The 12,804-nt window shown below is 43.4% G+C and overlaps 1 protein-coding gene across 1 annotated transcript in view; it reads right to left on the bottom strand.

Moving 5' to 3' along the window:
• Positions 1 to 3,776: 3,776 nt before the first annotated feature.
• Positions 3,777 to 12,804, bottom strand: part of TIGIT (T cell immunoreceptor with Ig and ITIM domains) — a 12,403-nt gene continuing 3,375 nt past the window's right edge. Inside the window, exons 3-5 of the mRNA XM_006905477.1 lie at positions 11,515 to 11,844; positions 9,322 to 9,422; positions 3,777 to 4,234 (exon numbers count right to left, since the gene is read on the bottom strand). Coding sequence (XP_006905539.1) covers positions 3,998 to 4,234; positions 9,322 to 9,422; positions 11,515 to 11,844 — 668 coding nt within the window. The 3' untranslated portion in view covers positions 3,777 to 3,997. The remainder of the gene's footprint in view (positions 4,235 to 9,321; positions 9,423 to 11,514; positions 11,845 to 12,804) is intronic.

Raw genomic sequence — 12,804 nt, 5'->3', positions numbered from 1 at the left:
AAAAGGAGGAAAAAATTACCTCTCAAGACCTCTCCCCATATGAGAGGTCTGTGATTATTTTTATTGTAATAATAAGTTATTAGTAATATTAATTATTAGTTTATTTCTAAATAAACTAATAATTAATATAAGGTATAATTATTCTATTATAATCTTTCTTAAATCTGCTCAAACATAAAACCAGATAAACCTATTATGGTTATAACTCTTAAAGAATTATAAAACTAAAATAAAAATAAAAGTAAATTTTAAAATATTTTAAAATACAAGTAAAAAATAAATACAAGTAAACTATAATAGGTTATAATAACAACAACATATTGGATGATGTTTGGCTGAATCAAGTCACTATGCACACACGCACACACACAAAAAGGTATATTGCCTGCGTGGACATGTGTCCTTCTGAGTGCCGCACCCCTACTCTGCAGTGTCCAAAGTGCAGACAATTCTCCCACCACTTTCCTAGTATTTCAACCACTGCAAAATCTTCCACTGCTCTGCTCGCCTGGAACGAATGAATCATTTATGAATTAAGCTTCCATGTCTTAAAATCGGCTTATTTATAAACACAAACATGGAGACTGGAGACAATGGCAGCATTCTGTTCTAAGAAGGTCATCTCTACATGTATTATGCATTTGAAAGGGATACCACCAGGAAGAAACATGGCTGGCCTATAAATCTGCCTCTCTGTATTTTCCTCATATGCAAGGCAATTACTAGAATCGTGATGTCTAATATACTAACCACCAGTCACATGTCACTATTTACATTTAAGTTTAAGTTAATTAGAATTAAATAAAGTTCAGTTCCTTAGTCACATTAATCACTTTTCAAATGCTCAATAACCCCATGTGGCTAGTAGCTGCCATATTGGATGGCACAGACATAGAACATTTCCAACATCACGACAAGTTCTATTGGATAGTGTATGTCCTAGATGCTATAATAAACTCTCTGACACATCAAAGTATATAGTTCTGACTTTGAGGAAGCTCAGGCTCTTGCACACATAAGGCTCTCCTGGGCCTCTTGACAGGTGTGCTTTGGAGTGGAGGTGGGGATTACTAGTTACAGCCTTGAAGCAGGACTATGTAAAACCAAAAGACTGAACAAAACTCACACCCTACAGCTGGCACCTACGACCTGCTGCTGATTCCCTCTTCTTTGTGGGGTATAGTATGCTCGCCAGAATACTGCCACTCTTTGTAACACACACAGCTGCCCTGCCTGTCTAGCTCAACACTGATGGAATCTATATGACCCTGAGTGTGTGAGGATTCATTTCCAGGGGTTCGCTGGGTAAAAAGGGACAAGTCATGAAATAAAATTGCAGGAGAAGGTCCTGTCTACTCATGCAGATTATCTACCTCAAAGCTCCATGACTCAAAATTTCTCATATTTTTTTAGCATAATCCTTTGGATTATAGATCAGACTCTATATGCCCAGGCTTAGAAGGTGGAGTGATAAAAGGTAGGGAATCAGTAAATTTATTTATTTATGAACTCTTATTCAATAATTCGTTTATTCTCCTCTCCTCTTGTCAGAAAATCCAAGAAGGGATCCAAGAGAGCTTAGAGTCTCTTCTTGTCTGTACTTAGTGGTCCCCTACCTCAAGCTCCCCTGTGATTCTTCCCTATGTTTTTCTCAAAAGACATAATAAAAGCAAAAAGTCTCCTCAAAACCTATTTTGAATGAGAGGGAGAGACCACCAGTCAGAGATAGGCACCCTCCCCAACTACCAGCATGGCTTGGATTTAGAGACTAGAGCTGCACGGTCTAATACAAATTTGATGGGAGCCACATATGTAATTTTAGATTTTTCCAGTAGTCACAATAAGGAAGAAAAAAGAAACAGGTGCATTTAATTTTAATATTTTATTTAACCCAATATATCTAAAATATTATCATTTTGACATGTAATCAATATTTTTAAGTTACTAATGTGACAATTTACATTCTTATCATTCATATTAGGTCTTCAAAATCCAATGTATATTTTAAACCTACAGCACAGCACATCTCAATTCAAACTAACCACATCTCACATGCTCCATAGCTACATGCAGAGTGACTACTGAACCGGACTGTGCATGTCCCCAGGAATCTGGTTCTCCAAGGAAAATCTAGTCCATTGAATTCCATTTTAAAATTTATTTTCCATTGAAGTCAATCTCATTTTAGTAACCTGACCCACTTACAACATCTATGGGTCCTTTTGTATTTTTATCGCCATCCAAATGGTATTTGTAAATGCTTCCCAGTTACCATCATCATGTTAAATAACACTCAACTCTCAATCTACCTCAGGTCAATATGTGCCTCCATCAAATCAAAATACCACTCCCTTTTTGTCATTTCCAATTTGCGAATCGTGTTCTACTCCCAATTTGCACTAGTTTGTGAGAAAAATGCTGAGAACTGCCAAGGTGAATAATAGCATTTTACATATATCTTTCTTCCAAAAATCTTGGCACTCTGGACAGATTTCAGCTCATTGCTCCTAACTACATACCTGTTTGGTAGAAAAGGGAGAAACATAAAAATAAAAATTCAAGGAGGAGTAGGAGTTGAACTGTCTTCTTGTTCAACCAACCAAATTCTTATGGAGCAGGGCAATGCTTTCATTTAACAGTTGGCAAAAGACAGCCTTTCTTCACATTTTCTCTCAGTTCCTGTGCCGTGAAAGAAAATCAGTCACCTGTAAACCAACCTCCCTCCTTATTCCTCCAAGAGAGATGGTGGGAGGATAAAAGCCTAAATGCCACTTAAACAGAAATGAGCAGCTCGGATGCCGCCCCAACCAGAGTACAAAGAGGTCAGGGCTGAATTTAAGGGGTCAGAGAAGCTAGTTTGAGGGTGTACATTTTTTAAATCCTCTATCACCCTCCTTTTTATTTTTTCCTAGGAAGAGTCCCGATTTTAAAAATCTAGGTTTTCCTTGTAGTGAGAAACAGATTCTTTATTCAAAGGCGCAATGGTGGATTGATAGAGAAAAGGTGGGTCACGGCTAAGATGAAGGCCCCACAAGGACGTGGCTTCCCAGTTCACCGTGGGAGGAGCTCAGGCCATCACTGGATACTGAGTACATCCAACAAAAGGCCATATCAGGCCATCACTGGATACTGAGTACATCCAACAAAAGAAGACTTCAGTCACCTGTCCAAACAATAAAATCTGAAGTCTTTTTGGTTCCTTTGGTACTAGGTTCTTCTTTGTAGGGCTTCCACTCCCAACTTTAGTTTCTACTAGTTCCCTGGACAAAACTCCTGTTCTCACCAGACCAGCCTCACTGCTCCCTGCACTCTCACAGGCCACTTCACTACAGATAAGCCTATTCGACCACCTCACACCAAACTGACACCTTTTCCCAAACGTGTCCCATATCTTTATCTCCTTAGTACCTCTCCATGTAAATATCGTTTCCCCACTTAACTATAAGTTCCTAAAGGGCTGAGACTTAAGACCATGGTTTAGTCATCCTTGAATCTCCCCACAGAAGCTGGTACAATGCTTTCTTCACAGGCCACCTTGAAGGTGTGAATGTTGATGAAACTGACATTGAGAACGGAGATGAGTGTGGTTCTGCAGTCATACACCATCATCACCCACCACAAAATCCTGTAGCCTAAATCACTTCCCGGTGTCAGTAAGAGGAATATATGGCTCAGAGCCACAGAATTGGCTCAAACTGCCCAATTCAAAACCAGGTCTTTTTTATTTTTTTTTTATTTTTTTTTTTAACATTGTATTTATAATCAAAGTTCGAGCTGCTCACCCCAGGTCTACCATAATGGAATGGAAGGAAAGGGTACAGGAAACGCAGACAGAGAAGAGGATGACATTCATTCACTCAACTGAACACACACACACACACACACACACACACACACACATACACACACACAGAGCACCGATGGACAGTGAAGATGCTTATACATCCATTTGTAATAGCAAAGACAGTCTGCGTCTCCCAGAAGATGCCTCTGGTAGCTAATCCATCTCTGCTGGGAAGCTGAGGCTCCCGAGGCTTCTATAACTCAGGACGTTGAAGTAGTCATGCTGCTCAGCATAGTCATCTCCCCTCTGCTCTCTGTAAAGACCTGCAGGCACAACTTCCACCTGGACACAGCTTCCATGGGGTGACAGCATACTGGGGCCCCACTCCTCCTGTGCAGATGCCGGTCTCCTGAGGTCACTTTCTACAGAATGGGTTCTGAGAAATTTCTTCTAAAAACAAACAAACTACAAAGTGAGTATGTAGGGATGTTATTCAAAAGTTACTCCCCAACATGATACATAATTATGATCCCTCTCTTCCTTACTTACACACACACACACACACACACACACACACACACACACGGGCAAAATTATGTTCTTACCAACACCAATTCTTTAACCCTTAATTTCTCAGCCTTGTCACAGTCAGATTTCAGCACTGATCACTGCACTAAAACGCCACTTGCTACATATGCAATGTGCCTTACACCCCATTTCTTCCTATTCTCTCAGCTTAATGAGGCAGCTTTCAGTCCCCTTTCTCTCTTACTCTTTACTGCACCTGACGTGGACTTCTTCTTATTTTTAAATGTTCTCCTTCTGTGGCTTCCATGGTATCGCTCTTTCCTGGCTCTCCTCCCCCTTCTGTGAACCCCACCTTCCTCTTCAGTCAGCCCTGCTCTCTTTTTACTGCCTACACATTAGTTCCCCAAATAAAGGGGTTTCCAAGGGTTCTGTCCTCTGTTCTCACATTCAGCACTCTCTCCTAGCCACCTCATCTAAATGCACATTTACAACCACCTTCATTCCTCTGAAGATTCCCAGATCTCTATCCGAACCAGCCAGATTTCTGTCCTGCGCTCCAGACCCAGATGCCCACCTGCCAACTGGACATGGCCACCTGATGATCTACAGCAAGCTCGGACTCAACCTTTCTCAAAAGAACCCATCAGATTCCCTCCTCCACAAATTGTCACTACCCCCACAGCCTCTGTCCTGGTTTATGGCACCAGCTGACCAGAAACCTGGAGGCTAATGTTAAATTCTAATGAGCCATAAAATCCCATCCTGTTTTATTCCCAAGTAGCTCTGAAATCTATTCCCTCTTTCTCATCCCTACTTCCATGTCTTATCTCTCACCTGTACCTCTATACTCACTTGCCTCTAGAGTGCCTCTTACCTCTAGCCCAATTTCCACACGGCCACCAGCAGAGTGATCTCTCAAAAATGAAAGTTGGATCATGCCATGCTTCTGCCTAAAAACTTTCGCTGGCTCCTGTTGTCTAAAGGAGCCACAGGAGGACTTCAACGAATTTGTAAAACCACTTAAATGGTATAAAAAACATTATGTGAGGGTGCATTCTTCTGGGAAGGAAGTCTATACTTAACTGCATTCCCCACTCAAGACTGTGTGCGATGCTCCCCCAAAATGCCCTTTGTGACTTGGCCACCCTCATCTTTCCAGCTTCACGTCCTGCAGTGCTTCCCTAACCAATGCCCTTGTGGCGTAGGGCCTGATACCAGAGAGATACCATTTCTTGAGAATGTGCTATGAGCACGGACTGAGCTAGCTTCTCACGCGATCTCAGCAACACTCCTTTTGAAGTTTCTACTTTTGAGTGAGCTAATAGGCACAGGCAGGTGCAGTCACTTGCCTGAGGACAAATCCAATCCTGACCTAGGTTCGTCTGACTCCAGGACATGCTCTTTGTCCTCGGCAAGCTGCCTCTCATCTTACAGCTTCTAGAATGCCAGGCACTGTTTCCTGCCTCTCCAGTTTTGTATATGTTGCACCCATTGTCCATCCCCTGTAGTTCCCTGAAAAAAGTTGTCTACTTAGTCTTCCAAACTCAGCTCCACAGCACGTTGTCCAAGAAGCCTTCTCTGACATTCCCAGGAGAGCTACATTTTCCCCCATGTGCTAGAATATGGTCCTGGATGTTCTCTGCTGTAACACTGAGTGCTATCTGGAACTTACCTGTTTACCTGCTGTCTTCTCCGGGCCCCAAACTGTGAGCTCCCTGATGGAAGGGTCTGTGCTGTGTTCCACTTTGTAACCTCAGAGCCCATAACAGATGTTCAGTCTTAGGACTGAAATGCACGTGCACACATGCACACGCACACCCACACACACACACACACATTTTTCTACAGCCCCATACCTAAAAGAATTGGCTTTTCCAAATCAAAGTAGGGACTCATGGTCAGACAACTACAATTGCATTTGTGGGATAACAGGCCAGAACAGTGAAATCTGTTGAGGAGAATCAAGGATGTGAATGAAGTCAGCCATCACATCCATATGAGAGCATCATAGGTGAGGGTTCTGCAAAGGCAAGGAAATCAAAAAACAGCAGGCACAAACAGGATGGCAGAAGAAATGCTTACTGACACCCAATGCAAAGATGACAACTTCTCAGCCTTACCGGACACTGCTCTAAAACAGGTCACTCATCCCCACTGTAGGTCTGAATGACAGAATCACAAAGAGCCACATACAGGCTTGGAAAACAATAGCAAACCAAATTTCATTCTGCTTTCCCCCCACTGCTTCCAAGATAGGAAACACCATTCTCAGCCTTACCGGACACTGCTCTAAAACAGGTCGCTCACCCCCACCGTAGGTCTGAATGACAGAATCACAAAGAGCCATACAGGGTTGGAAAACAATAGCACACCAAATTTCATTCTGCTTTCCCCCCACCGCTTCCAAGATAGGAAACACCGGCACCATTACTGGCTAGCATCACGTTCAGCAGTGCACAAACATATGCAAGGAGCTGAGACGGAGGGTGGATGGGGTTGCATGGATGGGCACCATGAACAAATATGAAAAATTGAGATGATGCCACAACTGCAGACCCTGAGGTGCTGGGCCTAGAGAGATGCCATAGCCTCAGAAGCACACACACAATTCAGGTAACCTCTCTCCACGTGTTGTTTCATTCATTCTTTTTCAGTAGAAGCAGTTGCACCTTATCTACCAAAAGTATAACAAAAAAGAGTGTTTTTCATAGGTCATGCCAATGCTATGCTTAAAAGAAGTACTATATCCCTTAACACAACCCAATTCATTTTTATAATATGTATACTCAATTCATTCTCAGAGAACTGCTGTGACCTTTTGTGCTGGTGTGTTCTCGTTCCCATTCTTAGACTTGTCACCCTTGCTTTTGAATCTTAAGACTCTTATGGCTTCCAAAAGTCCTCTGGGAAATGTAAATATGCCTGAGCTGGGTCTCTCAGCTGTTCTGTTTGCATTCCATCTTGCATTAGGGACTTTGTAATTATAATCAGTGTTAAAAAAAAACAAGTCTGGGACCACTGCACTGCCAGGACAAACATTGCCCTCTTAAAGAATCTGAGGAGAATGGACAGTGGGGTTAGTGGTCATTGTCCTGGAGCTGGACACACCCATCTCTCCTTTACCTCACAGAAGGTTCCCTGAGGGCACTTTTGCCAATAGCTTCTTAGCAAATAATATTCATTCATTTAGTCATAATCGACCCATGCAATATAAATATTTATTGAGCATCAGGTATTATGAGGTGCTATAATAAATGAAATTTATAATAATTATAAGAACATAATTATAAGAACATGTATTTATAAGAATAATAGTTATTAATACATGCCAGGAAAAATGCCACGCGGTTTGCTTGAATTATATGACTTAAGTTTTTCCACAACGTCATGAAGGCAGCACCATAATTATTCTTAATTTATAGATGAGAAAACTGAAGCTCAGCAAGGTTAGGTGACACAGCTACTCAAGTGGTAGAGCCAGAATCTAAACCTATGTCTGCCTGAATCCAAAGGCCATGTTCCTAAATATTGCACCCTACTGGCTCTCAGAGTCTGTAGGGAATGCTGTTGGTGTCCTGCTCAGATCCTCTACACCTGGCCAGTGCGCCCATTCCCCAGTCCTGGGAGTATAGGGTGTGATTGCCTCACAGCTGACTCTTCAATGGAGAATTGTTCTCGGGCTTTCCCTGGCGAGGAGCCAGCAGTCAATAACTAACTGAGGTGGTTTTTAGGAAGCCAGCTCCTTGCCTCAAAGTACAACCAACTCTGCATACAATTCTTGCTTCAACCAAGTCTCCAACTAAGACCACATCATGCTGAGCTTTCTTCTTCCCTTAGCGCAGTGGTCCCCAACTGGTCTGTGGCCTGTTAGGAACCAGGCCACACAGCAGAAGGTGAGCAGCCAACACGCAAGCAAAGCTTCATCTGTATTTGCAGCCGCTCCCCAGCGTTAGCATCACCACCTGAGCTCCACCTCAGATCATGAGGCATTAGATTCTCATAGGAGGCCTGGTCCCTGGTGCTAAAAAGGTTGGGGACAGCTGCCTTTGGTCTATCCTGCTTCCTTCAATACCCTTCATCTAAGAGGCTATCTCAATAAATCACTGTTACCAGAATTCACATGTCAGGCTCTGTTTCCAGCAACCAGATCTAAAACAGTTGCTTCTGGAAATGGCCCTAGATGGGATGTGGAAAGAGATCCCTCACCAGCTGAATGAGAATATAGGCCCTACCACTGGTGGTAGAAGGGGATGGGACACAGATAGAAGGGGATGATGAACTGGTGCAACAGCTCTGACACGTGAGAAGTATGAGGCAAGTAATGACTATTAGGACCGTGGGATTGGGTGGCTTTTGCTAAATCCTCTGGTGCACTGAAGAGAGAAAATGACAGATCTATCAGCCACTGAAAGCAAAGTGTGAGAGTCAGAGGTCTTCTTCAGCAACATTTAAAGAAGTTACTCCTCTCCAGTGGTGAAGACCAGACACAGGACCTGCTTGTAAGAGAGACAGAACTTCACAGAAGGCTGGATTCTAAGCCTGGGCAAGTCTCCTATACCATTGTCTTGATAAGAAAAGTGGGATCTCTCATCCTCCTTTATTTCTCACCCTGCAGAAGTGCTGGACAGCCCAGCACTACTAAAGGACTGTTAACGTTAAACAAGCTAATGTACCAAAATCCCTAGTACAGGATGATGCCCAAGATGCACCAGACTCATAGTAGATAAATCAAACTCCCAGGGGAGTGGCTTAAGGGACAGGCAATTGTAGATGACAGCAAGATGGGGAGGAGGCAGGTTCAACCTTTCAGGAGCTCCCAGACAAGGGAAAGAACAGAAGAAGAGCATAAACAACTTTACTAAAAGGCAGAACAAGGACCGTGAAAAAGACACAAAAAGCATTGGGAGAGATCACATCTAGGTCTCTCTCTGGACAGAAAGAGGGTGCGAAAGGATCAGGGTGCCAGGGGTGAGGTGCCCATGACTGCGCTGTGCAGCCTGAGTCGTTACCTTTCTGGCCAATGCAATCGCCGCGATGACCGCTATGCAGATAATGACTAGCGCTGTGGCTCCGAGTAGTGGGGTCAGGAACCTAGAGCTGTGCTCAGCCTCTAGAGAGGACAAAATAAAGGGAGTGGGCTGAGGCCAGAAGCAAGGGGAAGGTGCAGCATCAGGGCACAGAGGCGGATATTGGCCAGGCCTTTCTACACCCACACACAGCACTGGAGTCTCTAAGCTCAGCTTTTGGGAAAGCAGAGTATCTGCCAAGTCCATCATGAAACACTGACTGATCCCTTGAGCAGTGGCGGACCTCACACGTGTGACACCAGAGCAGACCATTTTTAACACTCCTTTCCTCTGTGTGGCACACTCACCATTACTAATAATCATGAAATGAAATGACATCCAGAAAAAATGGAAAATGAATATTTTCTTTTGTTACACGTCACATTTATAATCATACCAGTAAAAGTATTTTATTTAATTAAAAATTAAAATTAAAGTACAAAAAAGTAAAGAAACCATACAACCTTTCACCTTAAGCCCATAATATTTGACCACCTAGGCTGAGACCCCAGAGGGAGTGAGGTTCTGGGGCTTTCTTTATCTTTGCTGTTTCTCAGCACTTGACACACAGCAGGTGCTTAATAAATATTTGTGGTATGAATTAAAGCATGAACAAGTGAACTTCTATTAAGATATAAAGTGTAACTGGAAGGAAGAAGAGGAAGGAAGGGAGTTTTGAAGAGATGAGTGATACTCGATCCAAGAGAATGTGAGAGAAATCTAACAATTATCTGGATGTGTGCTGGGCTGTAGGAGGAAGGGTTTCCAGGCTGCTTCATCCCATCTCCACTTCCTTCCCAGGTGTCCAGAGAAGTCTTGAAAAGAGAAGCGTGTAGTAGAGGCCAGGCTCACTTCCTTTGAACTAAAGGCTTAGATTGCCAGAAAGGTGGCTATGGAATGCAATCCCTTAGGACAAGGGCAGTGCCCACAGTTCCCACGTGGTACCAGGCAGAGGATGGGAGGAAGCCCAAATCCCCTAGAATGTGTTCCTCCTGCCCTGAGGACTCAGTCCCCTGTCTGGCTACAGGCGGAAAAAAGGGCAGATGGGGAGCAAAGCGGTCATGGAGAACACAGTTGGGAGGTCCAGAGGGACTGCAGAGGGCTGTGCACAGAAAAGGATGTAGGCTCTTCCTCGCATGCTGCATTAGTCTATGTCGGAGCCAGCCAAGAAGTAGCCTTTGAAAACAAACTTCAAGGTAACCTTTTATCTTCTCAGTTTCACATATTTTGCTGACTCAGAAAATTTAATCTCCAACACAACTGACAGCAGCAAATAGAAGTTCTGAGGGTGTAGTTTTGTGAAACCAGAACACCTGTGTTAAAATCAGCTCTAACGCTCTGAGCAACTCCAGGTCTCCGCTTCCACTCCCATCAGTCAGATAGGAATCATATTCATAGCTAACAATTATTTAGGGCTTAGCATGTTCCAAGGCATTTTCTGTTCTATAGGCATTTTCTTGTAATAAGTAATTCAATCCTACATTCGTATCTCATAAAGTCTTACATCTACCTCATTGAGAAAATCTATGCACAGCAGAACCAGGATTTAACCTAGGTTGTCTGGCATCAGTCTGAGTTCGTAACCACTCTGCTATACTGTCTCTCAGATATGATAATAACCCTTTCTCACCTTCCAGAGAACTGATTTCAGTGTCCAGGTGGATAATGAATGTGAGAGCATTTTGATAACCATGAAGTATGCACGAATGTAAATTATTACACATTTACACCTAGCACACAGCTTTGTTTTTAACCAGGTATAATCCTTTATAAACTAATTTCCAAGATGGATGCTAAACTAATAAATAAGAACCTTTCCCAGATGACCTTACAACTTGTCTTCCTAGTAAATACACTTAGATGTCCTTCTTATACCCAAAAGTGTGGTTCACAATCCTGGCTGCACATTCGAGTCACCGATGACACTCTTAGAGCCTATCCCATCCTGGCTCTGCCCCTAGAGAATCTGATTGAATTGGCCTGGGATGGGGCGCTGCCATCAGCATCATTGAAAAGCTCCCGGGTGATGTGAATACGAGCCAAGGGTGAGAGGCCCTGCTTCGTAGTGTTTGGCAGGAACGCATTTTCTACCCTAGAGGATGAGGGTCATCAACCACTCTGCTCCAGAGGGCATACCTGAGTTTAGCAGGACCTTCAGGAAGAGTCTCCCTTTGTACATCCCATCGGGGAAGGTGTAATAGATGCAGAAGTACTCCCCTGTGTCGTTCGCAGTCAGCGAATGGAGGGTGAGGCTCAGGTCAGAGCCGGGGACCACTCGCTCCCTGAAGGCTGGGGAGGTGTGCCACCCCATCTTAGCATGATGAATGGCCAAAAGTTTGTCCTGCTGCTCCCAGTTGACCTGAGTCACTGCGGCAGTGGTGAAGGAGAGGTGACATTGTAAGTTGACAGAGCCACCTTCCTCTGCAGAAATGTTCCCCACAGTTACTATTCTGCCTGTCACAGCTCCTAGGGAAGGGGAAAAAGCATGCATGAGTCCTAGGTCAACAGCTGACCTCAAACCTTCCTGTAGAAATTCCAAGGAGCTTTGAAGCTAGAATTGGTTTCTGAATAATAGTCTCCCCAACTCATACTGTCACTCCCCGATCTAGACTACAATTGCCACACAACATAGCCCTTCACCTTCTCAGGATATTCTGCTGTAATATAGTTTCACGACCAGCTCATTGATTCTTTTCATATGCTTATTTTGTCTCCCTACCTAGAAAATAAACTCTGTCAGCCACCGCTTCTGTTTTATTGAATCTTCCAGCGGCTTAGTTCTGTGCTGGACACATTATCCTTTGAAATAAAATCTGGTCATTTGGTTGATTGCCCTGTGGGGTGCCTGGAAAACCCATCAGGAAAGTCATGAAATTCAAAGGAAAGGAGCACTGGGGAGAAACTGTTTCTCCAAGGTAAAACCACCGTTTCAGCTCTTACCACTCCCAGCACCCCCGGACACAGCTCCACCCTCAGATGGTTCAGAAAGCAACATAAAAACTAATTTACACTATAGTTTTTAAATATTTGTGTCCGCTTTTAATACATAAGGAAATAGATTTAACATACATTCAATCTATAATGGCAGAATCTCCAGAATCTGGGAAGAAGACATTTTGATCCACAGAAAATGTACAACGTTTTTCTAGAAGTTTCCTCAAGGATGTAAGAACAGACGATGGAGCGGAAGTGAATTTATACTAGCAAATTGATTATTCTTTCTTCTTAGTCCCTATCACTCCTCCTGCTTCCTTTCTTGTCTTGGCCTGTCAGACACCCCCAACCCCAAGTCTTTCATCTGCCACCCAAAACAGAAATGTGCTTCCTTCTCAGAGAAGAGAAGTGGGACACAGGACTCTGAAAACTGTTGTTTCCTTCCCACAGACAGATATAGCATTCACTCTCAGCCTTCCCCCCACAACCTCC

Source organism: Pteropus alecto, unplaced genomic scaffold (assembly GCF_000325575.1).
Source record: "Pteropus alecto unplaced genomic scaffold, ASM32557v1 scaffold270, whole genome shotgun sequence".
NCBI lineage: Eukaryota > Metazoa > Chordata > Mammalia > Chiroptera > Pteropodidae > Pteropus > Pteropus alecto.
Note: the sequence above shows the minus strand (reverse complement) of the source record. Positions and strands in the feature narration are given on the sequence as shown.